The sequence below is a fragment of the Plecotus auritus genome (genome assembly GCF_963455305.1).
Source record: "Plecotus auritus genome assembly, chromosome: 11".
NCBI classification, from domain to species: domain Eukaryota; kingdom Metazoa; phylum Chordata; class Mammalia; order Chiroptera; family Vespertilionidae; genus Plecotus; species Plecotus auritus.
The window spans coordinates 9610039-9631845 of record NC_137777.1 but is presented as its reverse complement, the minus strand read 5'-3'; the positions used below and the strand labels follow the sequence as shown (position 1 = coordinate 9631845).

Here is a 21807-nt window from a genome sequence, read left to right as displayed (position 1 = left end):
GCTGATCGATGTTTCTCTCTCATCGATGTTTCTAACTCTCTATCCCTCCCCCTTCCTCTCTGTAAAAAAACCAATAAAAATATATTTAAAAAAAAAAAAAGAGCCGAAACCGGTTTGGCTCAGTGGATAGAGCGTCGGCCTGCGGACTGAAAGGTCCCAGGTTCGATTCCGGTCAAGGGCACGTACCTTGGTTGCGGGCACATCCCCAGTAGGGGGTGTGCAGGAGGCAGCTGATCGATGTTTCTCTTTCATCGATGTTTCTAGCTCTCTATCCCTCTCTTCTCTCTTCCTCTCTGTAAAAAATTAATAAAATATATTTAAAAAAAAAAAGAAACATCGATGAGAGAGAAACATCCATCAGCTGCCTCCTGCACACCCCCTACTGGGGATGTGCCCGCAACCAAGGTACATGCCCTTGACCGGAATGGAACCTGGGACCCTCAGTCCGCAGGCCGACGCTCTATGCACTGAGCCAAACCGGTTAGGGCTATACTTCATTTTTAAAATAATCCTGAAAGTTCTGCAGAATTTCACAATGCTGTGGTGTCATTATCATTCAATAGTCTTATAGACTTAGGTATTAGAAAATAGCCGAACCTATAAATATCCCTGTATTTGGGAAATCTCAGAAAATTCCCCATTAGATTATCTACCCTTTATATATCCAACCCCAAAAAAAGGCACAATGCAGAAAAGTTCCTTCAAACCAGTAAACTAAATCCCAAATTAAAAAGGAATTCACTGTATTCAATGTAACTACTTTTCCTCGTTAGGACTAATTATCATATGGGGTAAGCTTTCCCCTTATGAAGTTAGTGTCCTGTCAAGTTTATAAGGTGGTTTAAGAACTTGTCTCCTCCTTATAGAGGAGATTTTTCTTTTCTTTTTGTGATGACGTTAGACTATGAAATATAAGCCTAAAGAGAGGAGTCAAAAAAGGAGAAATGAGCCCTAACCGGTTTGGCTCAGTGGATAGAGCGTCCGCCTGCGGACTGAAGGGTCCCAGGTTCGATTCCGGTCAAGGGCATGTACCTTGGTTGCGGGTACATCCCCAGTGGGGGGTGTGCAGGAGGCAGCTGGTCGATGTTTCTCTCTCATCGATGTTTCTGTCTGTTCCTCTCCCTTCCTCTCTGTAAAAAAATCAATAAAATATATTTTTAAAAAAAGGAGAAATGAATCAGCTACTGTTGCTGATTAGATGGATTATTCTCTAACTTTACTGTAGAAAATGAATAAAGTAAATTTTACTTTTTTTAAAAGAATATATACACACACACACACACACACACACACATACACATATATATATATATATATATATATATATATATATATATATATATTTCTGAAAGAAAGGGAGAGGGAGAGATAGTAATATCAATAATGAGAGAATCATCGATAGGCTGCCTCCTGCACACTCCCCCACAGGGAATGGAGCTCGCAATCTGGGCATATGCCCTGACCAGGAATCGAACTGTGACCTCCTGGTACATGGGTCAACATTCAACCACTGAGCCACATCGGACAGGCTGAAATAAATAGTGTCAAAGTAAATTCATGTTTGCCAAAATTTCTTTAAATACTGGCATAGTAAAAAAAATAAAAAAATAAAAATAAATACTGTCATAATGAGGAAAAACTGTATATTTTGTGGATTCAGTTTGACTAACCTAATTTTTAACCATTTCTATACTATTATTTATTGTCTTACCACATTAGTGAAGCCACTGAATACATTAGAAAATGACATTATTAGAAAGCCATACTGTGAATTTTGAGATTTTGTGCATACAAATCTGGGTCAACTAATAAATATATTCCTTTTCATGATGCTCTTTTAATTTTCCCCTTCTATGAGTTAAAGCAAAAGTTAGAAGTGGTCAACAAGAATAGAGTTTTATGTAAAGCCAATAAAGTCTTCAGATGCAAGTTATTATTTTAAATTTTATTTTAAAAGCATACAAGAAAAAAAAAAGAATAAACTTACACAAAAATACAAAAAAAATAAAATAAATAAAAGTATACAAGGAAAAAAAAAACACAAAAAAGTTTACTTAGTAGCTATACATGCATATTAAACACATTAATAGTTTTAGATTTTTAAAAAATTTTAATTGGATAATTTCTGAAATCAGATTAACAAATATGTTGAGGTAGTTAACAAATGTGTGTGACCAATGGGTGTTTGTGACCAAGGTAGGTGTTTTTACTAGACAGTGTCTAAAAGCACACATTTAAGATAAAGATAAAATTGGGGAGTGTTCACATAAAAAAGTGTTCTTTACAAAAAGCTACAATTTTCCTTTTTTTAAAAAATTCTTTATAAAATAAATCACTTTACAGGGACTTTAATAAAGTGTTCTCTGTGTACATTAAGTGGATTTTTATTTATAAAAGTACAATTTATACAAAAATTTTGCAGTTTCCAAAGTAATTTATGAAGCATACAAATCTTAACAGTCATCTCTCAAGAATCTATATGAGTAATGATAAAAGACCCTACAAATCAATATCCTGATATATAAAAAGCCAGGGGCCATCACGACCAAAACCACCAGACAGACAACCGAACAGCAGGCTGCATGGGGCAACCAGGCCAGCAGAGGGGGCAGTTGGGGGCGACCAGGCTGGCAGGGGAGCAGTTGGGGGCGACCAGGCCAGCAGGGGGCATTGGGGGCGACCAGGCCGGCAGGGGGGGCAGTGAGGGGGAACCAGGCTATTGGGGGGGCCAGTTAGGGGTGACCAGACCAGCAAAGGAGGGCAGTTGGGGGCTACCAGGCCAGCAGGCAGAGGCAATTAGGGGTGATCAGGCTGGCAGGGGGGGCAGTTAGGTGTGATCAGGCAGGCAGGCAGGTGAGCAGTTAGGAGCCAGCAGTCCCGGATCGTGAGAGGGATATCGGACCTCAACCAGCAGTCGGACATCCCCCGAGGGGTCCCAGATTGGAGAGGGTGCAGGCTGGGCTGAGGGGACACCCCCCCCCAATGCACAAATTTCATGCACCGGGCCTCTAGTACTACTATAAAGGATCTATAATACTTTATTTTCTTAATTCTAACATGCCATTCATTTAAAGGTATTATTTAATAAGTTTTTCAAGGGGGGAAACCATTAGCATATTAAACATATGCACTGATTTTAGAACATGACAATTACAGTGGCATTAAATTGTGGGAACAAAAAATACAACTTGGAAAATACAGTATTCATTTCAGCCAATCTCTTCAACCTTGTCCTTAAAACTAATTTTCTAACTGTCACCATTTAACAAATCAGATTAGATGCAAATTTCACCTTGTTTTCTCTGTATTGATCTCCTAACTTAATAATTGATAAAGCCGAGAATCTCTCAGTGGTAAGTAACAAAGGCCAAAGCAGTGGACAAACTAGATTATTAATTCTGATAGAAAAGCTCCAGGATAGAATTCAAGTTTCCTTTCACTATTTTCCATATTTAGCATTGCGAAGAAAAAAAAATGAAAATAACATAGCCACAAAAATAACCTCCTATTTCTGGTCCAGTAATCTTTACATGAGATAGTAGGAATACAAAGAAGCCTGCAAATGTCCATCCAGAATATAGCAATTTCCAAGTGAAGTGTTAATACTGCTCTACTCAAGGCTGTCACTTCTTTCTTTGCTCTAACATTTTGTTCAGGAAGCATAAACACCCTGACCCCTGGCATCAAAGAAGACATCTTTTGGAAGATGAGATTCCTAAATAGAATTTATTTAGAGAAAAAGTGGGACAACGAAGAGGATCCAAGTGAACAAGCAAAAAAAAAAAAAAAAAAAAAGATATAGAGTATACGGGGATACAAGTAAACTTAGTCTAATTTTAACACAAGGGAATACAAAATAACATGTGTTTTGGGGGAAAAAAGTATTGAGTCCTAAGTAAATGTAAAACACTCAGAATGCCTGGCACACAGACATGCTTGCTATAAATATCATTACTAGCATTACTATAATAAATAAGAATTTAATTATTCACTGTTGACCATTATATCCCAGCACCTACCACAGTAGGGATCCAATTATTTATGTAACTTAAAAATGTGTTGCCCTGGCTGGTTTGGCTTGGTGGATGGAGCGTCAGCCTGCGGACTGAAGGGTCCTGAGTTCGATTCCGGTCGGGGCACATGCCTGGGTTGCAGGCTCGATCCCCAGTAGGGGCCATGCAGGAGGCAGCTGATCGGTGGTTCTCTCTCATCACTGATGTTTCTTTCTCTCTCCCTCTCCCTTCCTCTCTGAAATCAATAAAAATATATTTAAAAAGAGAAACAAACCTTTAAAAAAATTGTGTTGAGTGAAACTATATTGTAAATAAACTGCATCGATTATGTTTCATATAAGATGTGTTGCTTTGAAATATCTGTAATTCTACAACCAAAAATCATTTTTCACTTTATATCACATAAGTAAATTTTACAAAATGATATGGTCTTTTTTTTTTTTTTTCCCAGAGAGGAAGGGAGAGGGAGAGATAGAAACATCAATGATTACAGAGAATCATCAATCAGCTGCCTTCTGCATGCCCCCAACTGGGGATCTAGCCCACAACCTGGGCATGTGCCCTGACATGGAATCAAACCGTGACCTCCTGGTTCATAGGTCCATGCCCAACCATTGAGCCACACCAGCAGGGCGGTATGGTCTTTTTAATTGTGTAACTATAATGTCATTTTATGTGATGCATAATATTTTTTTATATATTTTATTGATATTTTACAGCGAGGAAGGGAGAGGGATAGAAAGCTAGAAACATCGATGAGAGAGAAACATCGATCAGCTGCCTCCTGCACACCTCCCACTGGGGATGTGCCCGCAACCAAGGTACATGCCCTTGACCGGAATCGAACCCGGGACCCTTCAGTCCGCAGGCCGACGCTCTATCCACTGAGCTAAACTGGTTTCGGCGTGATGCATAATATTAAAGACTTTTAGTATCCAGTATTAGTTTTTTTAAATTTATCTTTATTGTTCAAAGTATTAACAGACTCCCCCCCTTCTCCCTCCATTGACCTCTTCCCTCCCACCCCTCTCCCTAGTATTAACTCAGCGATTTTCAACCCTTTTCACCTCATGCCACACATAAACTAATTACTAAAATTCTGTGGCACACACAAAAATATATTTTTGCTGATCTGACAAAAAAATAGGTATAATTTTGATTCATTCACACCAGACAGCTATTGTTGTGTTGGCTGTTGTCATTCTTTTTCCTTGACAATCTAAGGGAAAAAGCGGTCAGTGCCGCTGACTAAAAAAGTCAGTTATTGCGTGTTTTAAAAATTCCTGCAGCACACCGGGTGAAAATTGCTGCTTTAACTTGAGCATGAACGTGCTCAAGGAAACTTATAAACTACCTCATCAACCTACCCCCACAGCTTTGCAATTAGTCAGAAAAGGAAAAGAAAAAATAAATAAATGTTTTAAATATACTGCAGCCAAAGATAAAAACCAAGGCAACAAATGAAATTAGATTCTTCCTCACCAACCACAAATAGTGTTGCTTTTGAAGCTGTTTTTAGGTAGAGTGTTTTGTCTTACATTTAGATCAGTTTTAACACTCTGGAAACTCAAGGAAGAGAAGGCAAAGATGAAAGCCAGTGTGAGCATAGGGACCAGACAGCAAGACACAGGACAGCAGACACGTCTTACAATTTATGTTTTAAAAATCGCTTTCCACTGAATTCTTGAAACGCTCTCCTTTGCACTTCTTGGGTCAATAAGACTTAACTCTAAATAGATCACAATACAAACTCCAGTCAATGGGGTAAAAAAGGTCATGTTTTCCACCACAATGAAAACCGCTCAGTCAAGTGACAACATCCTATTATAGACCTGTTCCTGAAGCTAGTATGGCATCATGAAGTTATTATGGCATGCATGTTTCCTATAATAGCTATCACTCGCTAAGTGCCTCCCAGTTCCCCGTTTTTCTCATACCTGTTCTTTTCTATGACTCAATGCTGCAGAGAATTAACTTACTGGCATGCACCCTGCGGGGGGAAGGGACGCTGTCTCCACCTCACCCACTTCCATCTTCACGGCTCTCCTGGCCTCCTAATCCCCAACGACTTCTAGTCGTTCGACATTAGCCATCCCCTCCTACCCTGTAGGTGAACTTGGCCTTCTTCAGTTTCCGCTTGTTCATCTCCTCCCAAACCCGTCTCTTTTTGGGGCCCTGGTCGGAGGCCCCTCTCCCCCTCCACCGCCTCTCACCTGCGCACACAGCACCAAGCGCACCTGGTTAAAAAACTATCGCTTTCAAACAGCCAGAGTGCCTACCTACACCTTTCTTCCTTCCTTCCTTCCTTCCTTCCTTCCTTCCTTCCTTCCTTCCTTCCTTCCTTCCTTCCTTCCTTCTTTCTTTCTTTCTTTCTTTCTTTCTTTCTTTCTTTCAGCAACACCAGCCAGGGCATGGATGTGCTATTTTTTTTAGCCATTATCTTTTTTTAATTTTTTTTTAAAATATATTTTTATTGATTTTTTACAGAGAGGAAGGAAGAGGGACAGAGAGCCAGAAACATCGATGAGAGAGAAACATCGATCAGCTGCCTCCCGCACACCTCCCACTGGGGATGTGCCCGCAACCAAGTCACGTGCCCTTGACCGGAACCGAACCTGGGACCCCCCAGTCCGCAGGCTGACGCTCTATCCACTGAGCCAAACCGGTTTTGGCTCTTTTTTTAATTTTTAATACTAGAGGCCCAGTGCACAAATTCGTGAACCAGTGGGGTCCCCCGGCCTGGCCTGCGGGATAGGGCCCAAACCGGCTCTCTGACATCCCCCAAGGGGTCCTGGATTGCAAGAGGGTGCAGGCCAGGCCGAGGGACCCCACCAGTGAACAATCAGGGCCAGGGAGGGACGCGGGAGGTTGGCCAGCTGGGAAGGGACTGCAGGAGGGCTCCAGGGCATGTCTGGCTGGTCTTGCTCAGTTCCGATTGGCCGGACCCCAGCAGCAAGCTAACCTACCAGTTGGAGCTTCTGGTCCCTGGTGGTCATTGTATGTCATAGCGAGCAGTTGAGCGGCCTTAGCCTATCATTGGCATATTACACTTTGATTGGTTGAACGGATGACCAGCCGACTGGACACTTAGCATATTAGGCTTTTATTTTATAGGATATTTTGACTGATTTCCGAGAGGGAGAGAGAGAGAAACATCAATGATGAGAATCATTGACCGGCTGCCTCCTGCACGCCCCCTACTGGGGATGGAGCCCGCAACCCCGGCATGTGCCCTGACTGGGAATCTAACCCTGACCTCCTGGTTCATAGGTGGACGCTCCTAAGCTTCTAAAACAAACCATTTAAAGATACTATTTCCTAAGACCCAAGGATTATCTGCTCACAGCCCGCCTTCTCGGCCACTCCCCACAGCTTTTGCTTTTCCTACTCGATTCCCAACTTTAAGTGCCCCCTTTGCTTCCCACCTCGGCCCACAAAACTTCGGGCCATTCACTCCGGGCCATTCAAACCTCCCCCGCCGCCCGCAGCCCAGGCCTCCAGCTCCTCGCGCCCCGGCCCCTCTTTCCCGCGACCTGCGGAGACAGTCGGAGCGTTGGACTCCGGGCCGTCACCTTCTTCCTCCGCCATCGCTCCCGCGGAGGCCCGGCACCCCTGCGGCTCCCGCGCGGCGGGGAGTCTCCGCCCTGCGCGCGTCCACGAACCCCTCCGTCGCGCGAGGCTCGCTCTGCGCCGCCGCGCCCCCACTTCCTGGCCCGCCCCCCTCCGGCGTCTCCGCCAACCGCGTCCCCCGGGCGGCCCGGGAACCAGAGTGCCGGGAGCGGAGAGCGGCGGGCGCGTTAGGCGGGTGCGCCGGGGCCTGCGCCGGCAGGAAGGCGGCAGGAAGCCCGGGCGCCGCCCCCTCCGGGGGGACGGGGCTGGTGGCCCCGCGGCAGCCCTTCCCCGTCGCCGTCCTGACGGAGAAAGCGGGAGGTGGAACGTGCTTTCCGTGACTTTTGAGTTTCCATTCCGGGACTTAGAGGGTACCGTCAGGTTCACCTTCCAGATCCGGTCCCGGTCCCGCCCCATTTTGCAGAAGGGAAGCGGGTGGCGGGACGCTGGGCAGAGGTAGCCCTGGGCCCTGACCTGGGATGCCTGCCTGCATGCTCGGGTTTTCGGAGCGCAGAACACCCACCGTGGGTGAGAGCTTGGGTGCAGTAGGCCTCTTGACCATGACAAGAAAGAAGCTTGTACTTGGAGCTCAGTGTGTTTAACCACCCAAACTTGTTAAGCAAGTAAATCTGCATTTCATGGTATTATGTTTTAATATATTTTTTTATTGATTTCAGAGAGGAAGGGAGAGGGAGAGAGAGATAGAAACATCAATGATGAGAGAATCATTGATCATTTGCCTCTTGCGCGCCCCCTTCTGGGGACCCAGCCAGCAACCCAGGCATGTGCCCTGACCAGGAATGGAACCATGGTTCATAGGTCCATGCTCAACCACTGAGCCACTGGCCAGGCCCATGATACTTTTAAAAACAATAATACTATCGTCTGTGCAGGAGGCAGGATGCACTTAGAAGGTATTCCACAACAATGGAACATACTTTTAACTCGTCAAACTGTTTATGTCTTCAATTTTATTAGGTACTAGAGGCCTGGTGCACGATGGGGTGCTTGTGCATCCAACATCCCCCGAGGGATTTAGTAGTGTGCCAACTGGCAGGCGGCCTGGGGGGAGCCCCTCCGCTCATCCCGCCCCTCTCACCCAGGTCAGCTGAGCAGCGCTCCCACTGTGGGAGGCACTGACCACCAGCTCTGGTGGTGTCTGCCCCTTGGTGGTCTGTGCACGTCATAGCGACCAGTCAACCGGTGGTTCAGTAGTTCGGTGGCTTAGGCTTTTATATATAGAGATGACATTCTTAAACAAATACCAGGACCTTTCCTGAGTACTTGGGAATAAATTTAGAAACTGACGAAATGCCCATTTTAGAGCAAGAGTAAAAAAGCATTAGAATTCACTGAAGTCATGGGGTAATTATGGCTGCCCCATTCTTGGCAGGCAGCAAGAATCTCCTAATAGCACCTTTGTCAAGTGAGGATGTTTGCGGAGCAGCTGTCAGTTTTCAATACTGTGCAAAAACAGTTCCAGGAACTCTTTTTTTTATGCTTTTGGTTGCCTGAACGTATGTCTTGCTGTCAAGCAACATTGGACACAAGTTAGAAATACCATAGCAGGTACTAGTGGGCCAGAAGAGACCTGGGTCAAAGCAGAGAAAACACGATGTATGGACCTTGAAAACTGCAAGATACGGCAGGATGAATACGTGGGCAGAAGGTACCAGTGTCCTGATTACTTCCTGGGAGAACAATACAGTGACCAATGAGGACCCGTTTTCCAAGTCAGGGGTCTGGAGGTGATGTCCATTCCTTCTGTTGTACCTTCGCGATCACCAGGGTGACTGATGGACTTCATTATAAATTTGCCTGCTCTATCTAGTAATGGATAAAGAGAAGAAATAGCTTCTTACGGAAATAGGAGATATTATTCAATCTTTAGGTTAAAAAAAAACACCCCGAGAAACCAAGATGGCGGCATAGGTAAACACCTAAACTGCTGCCTCGCACAACAATTTCAAAACTACAACTAAAAGACAGAACGGACACCATCCAGAACCACAGGAAAGCAGGCTGAGTGAAAATTCTACAACTAGAAGGAAGGAGAAAAGCTCACAGAGAATTGGAGGTACGGCAAAGGGGCTTTGTGCGCGCAGAGAGGAAGGGCGGCTGAGAGCCTGGCTGACTTCCTCTGGCGGAAGGGGGAAGGAAGCCTCCGACCGCACTGAACCCCAGTTCTGACTGCACTGAACCCCAGTTCCGGGGCGAACCCCTGGGGACCCACGCTCTTGTGGGGGGAGTCTGGACTCTCGGGCGGAGACTCGGGAGCCGGGGAAGGTGGAGGACTGAAAGTGCACACGCGCGTGAGCACCGGTGCGCACAAAGGCTGCGGGGGTTGCCACAGGCTTTCCCTAGTGGAGGGGAGTCAGAGGATTCTGACTGCACTGAGCCCCAGTTCTGACTGCAGTGAACCCCAGTTCCAGGCGAGCCCCTGGGGACCCACGCTCTTGTGGGGGAAGTCTGGACTCTCGGGCGGAGACTTGGGAGCCGGGGAAGACAGAGGACTGAAAGCGCGCCCGCGCCGGTGCGCACAAGGGCTGCGGAGGTTGCCGCGGGCTTTCCCTGGTGGAGGGGAGTCAGAGGCTCCTGACGGCACTGTGCCCCAGTTCTGACTGCAGTGAACCCCGGTTCCAGGCGAGCCCCTGGGGACCCACGCTCTTGTGGGGGGAGTCTGGACTCTCAGGCGGAGACTCGAGCTGGGGAAGGCGGAGGACTGAAAGCGCACGTGCGCGCAGGGGCGGGGCTGACAGGAAGCCAAGACTGAGGCTCCACCCCATCCAAGCTGAGCACAGAGGCTATTGCAATTTGGCAAGTCTAATCCTATAGGGCTGTCTCCAGCACCGAACTTCTCCCAGCATAGACACAGCTGATCCTTACAGCCAACTGACCCGGAGGTCAATTCTTCCCAGTGATACCAACAACAATAAAGACTTAATTACAACAAGGCTGTACACACAGTCCACAAAGGGGTGCACCAAGAGTGTCCACCTCAGGTTAACTGGGGAAGCAGACCCACTGGGCCATATTGGAAACCTAGCACAAATATCTACCTTACCAACTCAGGGAATCAGTGAAAATGCGGGGTCAAAGAATCAGATCACAAACGAAAGAAATGGAGGAAAACAAACGACTGGATATAGAATTCAAAACCACCGTTATAAGACTTTTTAAGAATATCCTAGAAAAGGCCGATAAATATAACGAGACCCTCGAAGATATGAAAAAGGACCAACTAGAAATTAAACATACACTGACTGAAATAAAAAATATTATACAGAGACCCAGAAACAGAATAGAGGAACACAAGAATCAAGTCAAAGAATTGAAATACAAAGAAGCAAAAAACACTCAACCGAAAAAGCAAAAAGCAAAAAAAAAAATCCAAAAAGTTGAAGATAATGTAAGAAGACTCTGGGACAACTTCAAGCGTACCAACATCAGAATTATGGGGGTGCCAGAAGAAGAGAGAGAGCAAGATACTGAAAACCTATTTGAAGAAATAATGACAGAAAACTTCCCCCACCTGGTGAAAGAAATAGACTTACAAGTCCAGGAAGCCCACAGAACCCCAAACAAAAGGAATCCAAAGAGGACCACACCAAGACACATCATAATTAAAATGCCAAGAGCAAAAGACAAAGAGAGAATCTTAAAAGCAGCAAGAGAAAAACAGTTAATTACCTACAAGAAAGCACCCATACGACTGTCAGCTGACTTCTCAACAGAAACTATGCAGGCCAGATGGGAGTGGCAAGAAATTTTCAATGTGATGAATAGCAAGAACCTACAACCAAGATTACTCTACCCAGCAAAGCTATCATTCAGAATTGAAGGGCAGATAAAGAGCTTCACAGATAAGAAAAAGCTGAAGGAGTTCATCACCACCAAACCAGTATTATATGAAATGCTGAAAGGTATTCTTAAAGAAGAGGAAGAAGAAAAAAGTAAAGAGAAAAATTATGAACAACAAATACATATCTATCAACAAGCGAACCTAAAAATCAAGTGAATTAAAAACCTGAGGAGCAGAATAATCTGGTGAATATAATAGAATCAGGGGCATAGAAAGGGAGTGGACTGATAATTCTCAGGGGGAAAGGGGTATGGGGGGTTCATGAAGAGAATGGACAAAAATCATACACCTATGGATGAGGACAGTGGGGGGGAGGTAAGGGCAGAAGGTGGGGTGGGAAAGGGGTGGAGGGGAGCTATGGGGGGAAAAAGGAGAAATAATTGTAATAATCTGAATAAAGATTTATTTAAAAACAAAAAACAAAAATAAAAAAAAACACCCCACAACATATAAAATCTTCCTGTTTCTCTAAAGTCTGAGGGCTTAAAAAAAACTTAAGTGATTCTTCTTTTATGAGAATACTGCTTTTTAAGGAGACTTCATAGTCTGTTATGGTCACCACAGATTTCTACTCCTTCCTGAGGAAAAAATGGACAATGCTTCTGCTTCCTTTTAGTAAATTCATTTCTGAATTATTACACATTATCATTCCCCACTTGACACCTTCTTAGAAACTTGTTGGATGCTTTTTTCATTTGGCAAAAAAAAAGTCCAATGAGGCTTTGTGTCGGATGTCTAAGTATCAGAAACAGCAGTGTATCTTTAATTTTGAGAGGGAAATTGCATTAATGTAGAGAGATGCAGACATTCCCAGGAAGAATAAATGTAGGAGACTAATAGGGTGTGCAGAGTCCAGAAGGCCAGTAGATACTACTTGATTTTAAATTTTGTGGTCATCCACCAAAAACTGCAATGTAGTCTAGAATATAAATCTCCACAAAAAGAAGTTTGGTTGGGCACTGCAAAATGGTGGCGTTGGCTTCATTTTGTTCCAAGTATATCACAACACACAACAACAGCAGTGGACAATCATATGTGGGCATTTCTGCAAATGCTCTGTCCACCTAGGCTCTGAAAGAAGAAAATTAGCATCCTATTAAAATACACTTCCATCTGCCCTGGCTGGTGTGGCCTAGTTCATTGGAGTGTTGTCCCAGACAGTGAAAGGTGGTGGGTTCAGTGTTCAGGGTGCATGCGGGAGGCAGCTGATCTGTTTCTCTCTTACATTGATGTTTCTCTCTCTCTCTCTCTCTAAATTAAATTTTTTTTCTAAAAATAAAATAAAAACACACTCTATTTCTAACTCATCAAAGACCCAAGGTCTCCTTAGCTCCATAATTAGCAAGGTGGAAATGAAGGTTATTCCAGGTCATCTGAAAGCTGGTTCGCTGGGACACTTCAGGAGACTTGTTGTGTCGAAGGAGCAGCAAGACTACCAGGTTATGCCTTGATGATCTTCATATGGACCACAGGGTGGTCCTGGGAGTTTGTCTCCACCATTCCTACTCCATTCACCATTAAAAAAAAAAAATTATATATATATACATATATATATATATGTATATATATTTTATATATATACACACACACACACATACTGAGTGGCCAGATTGTGATCTCTGAACACATAATAATCTGGTCACTCAGTGTACTTATGTATAAGGGAAAGCTTGCAAATCTTGATATGTCAAGGGACCAGGAGATAGTGGCCCCCAGCCTCTGGCTAGTAAGTCCTCTGCTTCTTTCTAACTACCCACAATGCAATTCTTATACATGGAAATACCTTATTTTAAAATCCCAACTCTGTGGTCAGTCTATACCGAGTGGCCAGATTATTATGCATTCAGAGATCATAATAATCTGGCCACTTTGTGTGTGTGTGTGTGTGTGTGTGTGTGTATATATACACTTTATATATATATTATTGATATAGAAACATCAATGATGAGAGTGAATCATTGACCGGCTGCCTCCTGCATGCCCCCCACTGGGGATCGAGCCTGCAACCTGGATATCTGCCCTTGACCGGAATCGAACCTGGGACCCTACAGTCCATAGGCCGATGCTCTATTGATATCCATTGAGCCAAACCAGCCAGGGCCAATTCATCCTTTTTTATATATATATTTATTTATTTATCTCAGAGAGGAAGGGAGGAGCAATAGAAACATCAATGATGAGAGAATCATTGATTGGCTGCCTCCTGCATGGCCCCCACTGGGGATCAAGCCCACAACCTGGGCATGTGCCCTTGACCAGAATCGAACCTGCAGGCCGACGCTCCATCCACTGAGCCAAACCAATTCACCATTCTGATACCCTGACATACATGGCCAAAAAATGTGACCAGGAAGAAATTGTGTAATTAACAATAAGCCTAAGAGATGGATTATTTTTGTTAATCCTCACCGGAGGATATTTTTCCCATTGACTTTTAGAGAGTAGAAGGGAGGGGGAGAGACAGAGAGAGAAACATCGATGTGAGAGAGACACATCAATTGGTTGCCTCCCCGGCCTGGGATCAAGCCTGCAACCCAAGAACATGCACTTGATTGGAATTGAACCCAAGACCCTTCTGTTTGCAGGCTGACACTCTACCCACTGAGTCAAACCGGCAAGGACTAAGAGCTGGATCTTGAAAGTCTTTTATATATTCTGATCCTCTTTACTCTCATTCTCTCTTCCTTCCCCATTACCCTTACGCAACATCCTCCTGACTGCCCATTTTTCTTTTCTTCCAGGAGAAGAGCAGCTACTGAACGAAGTTCTATTTCAGGGAGCTAAATAGGAAAACCAGTTTAACTCAGGCAACTCTGTTTTTGGTGAAGGCAGGGAAGAGCCTGGGCAACATTCAATGCCTGTCAGAGACATCAAAGAAAAGGAGCACGGGTCAGCTCAGCTTGCCTAGCGAACTCTGCCACCTCCTTGCAGATAAGAGCAGAGACCCGAAGCTGAAATACAAACCTGAAAGCAATGGTCCCATTTTTGTAACTGACATTGGCAAAGACTGGGAATGAAAAACTTTCCCGGGTAAATTAAACTCTATTCAGCGAGTGCTTGATAACAGCAAACTGAGGGAACAGAAATGTGCTAGAGATTTGAGTGACATACAGGTATACTTCCTGCCTTTGTGGTTATAATAGAAATTCAGAATTAATACACTTGAGCTCTTTAACAAGATTATATGTCAAGCCCTGGCTGGTTTGGCTCAATGGATAGAGCATCAGCCTGCGGACTGAAGGGTCCCAGGTTCGATTCCCATCAAGGGCACATGCCTGGGTTGTGGGCTCCATCACCAGTGGGGGGAGTGCAGGAGGCAGCTGATTAATGATTCTCTCTCATCATTGATGTTTCTATCCCTGTCTCCCTTCCTCTGTGAAATCAATAAAAATATTTTTTTTAAAGATTATATGTCAAATAAGTGATAATGACAATATATATATAGCTCTGAAATGGAAGAAGTCAGTCAAGACTATACCATAGCCCAAAAAAAATGGATAGAATTTGGACTAGACAATATTGGAGAACTCAGCATCAGCAAGAAGAGTGATTAGAAAAAGAAACTATGTGGAATTGAGAAACACTAAAGTTCTAATTGTATTACTTTTATGTGGCTTAAACAGGTTTTCAAGTTGTCAAGCAAATACAACTCCAGTAAATGCAGGGACCAAATATTAATATCTCTGACTTCCACAAGTTAAACATGTCACAACGTTTCAATAATTAACCTTCTAGGGATGGTTATACTATATCTGGAGTGCATTTATCAATCGTTTTTACAAATACTTATGGTAAACTTAGGGAAAAATCTTACCACCTCAGGAAAAGATGGCTGACCCAATGTCCTTCCACCATTATACTAGTAGCTCTTCTAATAACAAAAAAAGAATGGAAACATTGAGATTAAACAGGTGAGTTTTATTATCAAATGTAAATATTCTACAAAAACTCAGTAGTATTGTAATATTACTTGCCTATCAAAGTCTTTCAGAACTTTGGGCAGACAGCATCTTAAGGCATCAAGTATAAAGAATTTTTTTCTGATCTTAAGTGCCAGTTATCACCAATATTCACACAAAATGGTTTTTGTTTTTTATTTTTTAATTTTCTTACTGCAGTTAAAGGGCTAATCCTGGTCAGCTGAAGAGGGGATGTTTGGTTCTCCAAGCGTTAGTCAACGTAATGCAAAGTAAATAAAAATTAGCAGCCACGAAAATCTGCATGGCATTGCATTCAAGCAAAGGACGATGTGAGTAACTTAAAGAAACGTGCACTGAGTTAATCAAATCCTGTTTTCCTCTTTGGAGTTCCACGAGGCAGCAGTACTAGCTAGCTAGTGTCTAATATTGCACTTTTGTAGCTAGCATAAACACAGCTAAACACAGTGCTAAATACTGACAGCATCAGTACCTGCTCTAACCACACGTGTTTACCTCTCAGTCTAGCATGCTGACTATGATCCTAGGCTTTAAAAGTTTTATTATTTGATAGTTTAAGGCATTAGAGAAGGTTTAAGACTATCTTAATATATACAAGCATTCACTTCCGTTAGTACATTGCTTTCCAGAACACACAGTCCAAATATTCTCATTTTTGTCATATTTAAAACTATGGAATTACTCTGATTCAAGTCCAAGCCATCAATAATGGGAAAAGTACAATATAAAATAATACATATAAAGCCACAATGTTCAGTTACAGATCAAACTAGAAATTACAAACTACATGTAGCTGCTTCATTTTTGGTTTCGCATTTTGGCCCCTAGAGTTCATTCTTATTTACAACTGGTATCCGCTGGGAAAAAGGATCCAACGTTTAAACTATGTATGTTTTGTGGAGGGTGCGCTATTTCGGATTTTCCCCAAGGTATTTTAAAATTGTTTTCATTGTTTTAACTATAAGATGTCATGATGGCCAAGAAACTAAGAAAATATTAGTTTTATTTCTAAGTTTGTGATTTAAGTATTCCAAGACCTTTTTCTTGAATTACTTAGTAAGAGGACATAATCGTGTAGCAAGCAGGGAGATGGAGAGAAGAGTGGGAACACACAAAAATAAAGTTTCCATAACAGAGTTTTTGGTGGAGATAGTAGACATGTAAGTGGAGTATTTTTCCTCCCAAGACATAAAACTTAAGAAACACCTATGATGCCACATTGGCTGGAAGTAATGGAGACATCCAATTTCCATTTCACATTTTAAATGCAATCAGCAAGGAGCCAGGCATTCAGCTTCTAGAAGGATTTGGCTTCACTGGCTCCAATTTTCCACTCCACCAAAAGACAGGGCACAGGACCACTGTCCAATCATGTTTGCTGAAAATACTGCAGCCTGAGTGTACACAAACTTCCCCTGAAGTTGCTTGAAGTTGATGAGGTGTCTGATGGTTTCAGGATCACCATACATCTTTCAAACACTGGGGGGGAAAATGAATAAAAGGAAATATTATAGTCTCTAAAATCTTACATTCTTAGCAACCATAAAAACGTAATAATTTTCAACTCTAAAAACTCAAAAAAGCCTTAAGGTAGTTCACATAGTTGGCATTTATACAGCAAATTCTTGGGGAGGACAGCATAGGCAAATGAAGGTTATGTGATAATTGGCATTTCAACAATTACCTACCCTGTGTATTATCATGCATAGAATACTCTTATGTTTCCATCTCCCTATGTGACTCAACTCCTTTGTGAAGAGCCTATTCTATTCATTCCTTAGCCTGGGTCCCCAAGTTATAATGGCATCCCTCTGATTTTAGACATTAATGTTATTAAAAGAAATAAAACCATTAATTTCAAACAAAAATATCTGAATCAGTAAGAAGCACGGAGGCATGACACTGCAGAAAACATGAGCTCTACATGCCAAAGACTAGCATGTAGTTGATTAGGAACCTTTAGTTGGGTTATCTCACCCTCACAACTACCCTATTAGGTTACCATGTTTTCCCTAGTTCACAGATGAGAAAATTGAGGCACAGAGCAATTAATCCTAAAGATGCTGAATAATTGGCAGATTCAGAATCCGAAGACAGTATTGGTTCCACTATGCTATTTCAGTTATACACCACTCAAAAACTTTAGAATAAAAGCACTGTGTGGCTGGTGTGGCTCAGTTGGTGAGAGCATCCTCCTATAAACCAAAAGTCAATTTAGAACATTTCTAATGTAATTATCAAAAAGTTCCTTTTATAATCATTTCTTATTCAATATACTCATTTTACAAGTGATAGTAGGCTTACCAAATTCACAGACAGCATTAAGGGCTTGAATAAAGAACATTTGGAAAGACAAAGTATGAACCAAAATGAGTATCAACAGGCTAGACCAGTGGTTTGCCGCTCTGTTGACTAATGAGTTTGCCGACCACTGACCTAGACTCTCGATTCCAATAATTACAGGCTGTTGTTGTTCCTTGTGATGAAGCCCAGACTAATGGGTTCCTACCACTATGAACTACACTAGAAAATCCTCCATAGTCCCACTGCTAAGCATTTGGGCATGATGCTTTCTGAAACCTCTCTGAGAATGGCAGAGAATCCATCCCTTCCAACTCAGGACTGCAGTCTCTACAACTTCAGAATGAGAGGATAAGTCCCCAATTGTGATTTCTCAAGGACAGCATTTTATTGACAACACCAATTTCCATTTAGAATCCATATGGCTGAAGCCCACAGGGTCCTCAACCATGAAAATGTTGACAAAGTTTGAAAACAACATGTCAGCAAGCCAATTTCAGCAAACCTAGTGATAAAAAAGAAATAAACCACACCAATGCCTGAGCATATTCCTACAACTCCACCTCTTCAGGAGCTTCACCCAGAATGCATCATCCTTCAAGAAAAGGCTATATATTAATAGAAAAAAACAAACAAAAAACCCAACCCAATTCATTTCAAAGAAACTTTATCAGGGTTCCTTCCCTCTAGATTTAGTTTTAGAAAAGGAAAAAGATATGCAACAAAAACCTTACAATCATTTTGGAATAAATCACATTTAAATTATACCTAGATGAACCTTAAAATATTATGCTAAGTGAAAAGCGCGTTATGAAGGGACAGATATTGTGTCATTCCACTTATGAAGTAACCAAAACGGTCAAATGCATTAAAATAGAAAGAAGAATGGGAGAAGCCAGGGGCTGGAGGAAGAGAGAAATGGGAATTTATTATTTAATGTAAACAGAGTTGGAGAAAAGAAAAAAGTTAGGGGTTAGAATTCAGCCATGGGCAAACTACGGCCCGCAGGCCGGATCCGGCCCGTTCGGCTGTTCTATCCGGCCCGCGGAGCCGAAAGAGCAGAGGGTTCTCTTGCTCTCCCCTCCGCTCCTTTACTTTGAATTTATATTAGTTCACACAAACACTCCATCCATGCTTTTGTTCCGGCCCTCCGGTCCAGTTTAAGAACCCATTGTGGCCCTTGAGTCAAAAAGTTTGCCCACCCCTGGAGATAGTAGCGATGTTTACACAACAATGTGAAATGTACTTAAATGCCATTGAACTGTAAACTTAATAAATGGTAAATTTTATGTTATGTGTATTTTACCACAATTTTTAAAAAAGGAAACTGGAAAAAAAGTATACCTAAACTTAATAGAAAGACTCAATGATTCCACTCATAGACACGTAAGTTCCAAAATGAAAAACAAATAATTAAATATGTGTACATAAATGCTAGCATCAGTGCTAGTATTCACAATAGCCAGAAAATGGAAACAGCACAAATGTCCATCTGTGGATAAATGCATAAGCAAAATGTATTATAGCTGTACAATGAAGTATTACTCAGCCACAAAAAGGAATAAAGTAATGATACATGCTACAACATAAATGAACCTCAAAAGCATGTGACGTGAAAGAAGCCAGGTACAAAAAGGTCACATATAATTCCATTTATACAAAATATCCAGAATAGGCAAATCCTAACCAATAGTCCACATGAGATATAGCAAGAGAATTTCCAAATGGGAAGGTTTCCCCTTATCCAAAATAACATACTATTATCCATAAATGTTGCTTAGATACCACCTACTGAGATGACAATCTTAACTGCTGTCTCCATCCCTTCCCCGTGTTTCTGACACTTACATCACACGAGGGAAAAGCGGAAACCTCTCACCTGATTGCTAAGAAAACACATTGATTCTTGACCTCTGTTTGTTTAGCCCTTTATAATTTACCTTTCATATCACAGAGCCTTACCTTCTTTTCTGAGGGTGGTCTAACTGCTGGGACCCTTAAATACAAACCCATTCTTTGGGTAGAGTCCTGGCCTGGTCATTTGTGTGTACAAGTCCATCCTCGGTTGCATACTAAAATGCAAGTTAAAACAAACAGGATCAAAAGATGGACAAACTGTCACTACGAATGGTTAGTATTTCAACTGAATAGATCTACCAACCGAACTATTGGGCATTTAGACGATAGAAAACAAGTTAAAACTGGTACAAGCCATATAAATAACTATTAATCCCAAGTCTTCATTTGTTACTTAACATGTCTGAATACCTTAAAAACCCCTTCTGGGAGGGAAGTTCGATTGAACACATAAATTAAACACACACACCACCACCACCACCACCACCACCACCACCACCACCACCACCCCCCCCCACAGTAAACATCACCAAATACTTCAGCGCCTGCTAACAGTACAGTTTCCATGATACCACAGGTATGACTCGATAGCAAATATTTGAGCACCAACTATTTGCAAGGTATTCTAAAATAAGCCAAATGTGTCCTAACAACCATGTCAACTTCGATGTATTTGCAATACTGCTCTAATCTAATCTCTCAGTAAGACAGCAAGTAAAAATCTTAGCAATGAAAGGCCCAAAGAGATCATGAATAAAGTCTAGCACTTGCTGAAAATGCAAACTCATCGACAGTAAAAGATCATGCAAAGAGCAAATGAAAAACTTAAAAGGAATTAATATAAGGATTCTCAAGAGTCCATTCAGAATAACAGACCCATCAACTAAAATATAAATACAGGCTTATTTTCATTACCAGAATGACATTCTCATCATCAAATATTTTATTGGTGTTTTATCTTCATGAATGCAGTCCTCATTCTATTAATCTCATTCCTCAAAGTGGGCCTAACTCAGGTACTTTATAAGACTCAGATTCCCTAGCAGAACCCATGCCCTGCATCTTGCTGAGGCCATCAGAATTCCCCCTTTTGTGGAAATCCTGCCCTTTCCAGCCTTACACCCCCACCCTCACCCTTAATGAAGTATGGAGAATTTAAGTTGGAGTAGTTTTATACAAGGAATTTTGCTGAGTGGGGGAAACGTAATTCCAAAAACTGTATTTAAAAATAATGTATGTATAGAGAATGATATATGCTATTATTATATCAAGACATATGTATTTTCAAAAACACATATATTTTAAATATATTTTTATTGATTTCAGAGAGGAAGGAAGAGGGAGAGAGAGAGAGAGAAATATTAATGATGAGAATCACTGATCGGCTGCCTCCTGCACGTCCCTTACTGTGGATCGAGCCCACAACCTGGGTAACGTGCCCTTGGCCAGAATCGAACCTGGGACCCTTCAGCCTCCAGGCCGGCGCTCTATCTACTGAGCAACACAGGCCAGGGCTCAAAAAAAATATTTTTACTGATTTTAGAGAGAGAGGAAGGGAGCAAGATAGAGAAAAACCTCAATGAGAGAGAAACATCTATCTGCCTCCTGCACAGCCCCCATTGGGGATTGAGTCCACAACCGAAACCCGGGCATGCGCCTTGGCTGGGAATCAAACCAGAGACCTCTTGGTTCATGGGTCGACAACTCAATCACTGAGCCACACCAGCTGGGCAAGATATATGTATTTTTTAAAGCCAGAATCAAACTATGGAGAGATTTCATTCTCTCAACCAATTATTACCAAGTATTTGCTTAATATAAGTAAATTATATAATTACATAAAATGCTAAATAACCAGAAATCAAATGAATAACTATTAAATCAGCAACCAGCAATAAATACACTGTAAGTAGAGATAAAAAAAAAGTCATCCTCTGATTGATTGGTCTTGTGACAAAATGGTATCTAAAGAATCTGGAATCCCACATCTAGTGGCTGTTATTTTCTTTCCTTCTTAGGATCAATCTCTTTTATGGAGGGCCTTCATAGGAGGGTGGAATCGCTGAGAGGATAATGAGATCCTATGTCCTCAGCCTGGCCCGATCTCCCAAGCTTCACAGCTGCTGAAAAGCATGGCTGTTATTTTCTGTTCTTAATATAATTGAGATAAAAATAATTTATTAAAAAAATTATGAAGTCTAAGAGAAAGTAGAAAATATGAGCTTTT

The 21807-nt window shown here is 42.2% G+C and overlaps 2 protein-coding genes across 8 annotated transcripts in view; both read right to left on the bottom strand.

Moving 5' to 3' along the window:
* The window catches only part of DPY19L4 (dpy-19 like 4), a 55667-nt gene extending 47950 nt beyond the window's left edge, over positions 1-7717 (bottom strand). Inside the window, exon 1 of one of the 3 annotated variants that reach the window (XM_080646179.1) lies at positions 7586-7717. In XM_080646179.1, the coding sequence (XP_080502305.1) occupies positions 7586-7601 (16 nt within the window). In that variant the 5' untranslated portion in view covers positions 7602-7717. Of the gene's footprint in view, positions 1-7546 lie in introns of all 3 variants that reach the window. The other 2 variants (XM_080646180.1, XM_080646181.1) reach the window with 2 other exon arrangements.
* Positions 7718-16880: 9163 nt separating this feature from the next.
* ESRP1 (epithelial splicing regulatory protein 1) overlaps positions 16881-21807 on the bottom strand; it is a gene marked incomplete at both ends in the record, with an annotated part of 54057 nt that continues 49130 nt past the window's right edge. For 3 of the 5 annotated variants that reach the window (XM_080646659.1, XM_080646661.1, XM_080646660.1), the window contains one exon: positions 19721-19795. In XM_080646659.1, coding sequence (XP_080502785.1) covers positions 19721-19795 — 75 coding nt within the window. Of the gene's footprint in view, positions 16902-19704; positions 19796-21807 lie in introns of those variants that run through there. The other 2 variants (XM_080646662.1, XM_080646658.1) reach the window with 2 other exon arrangements.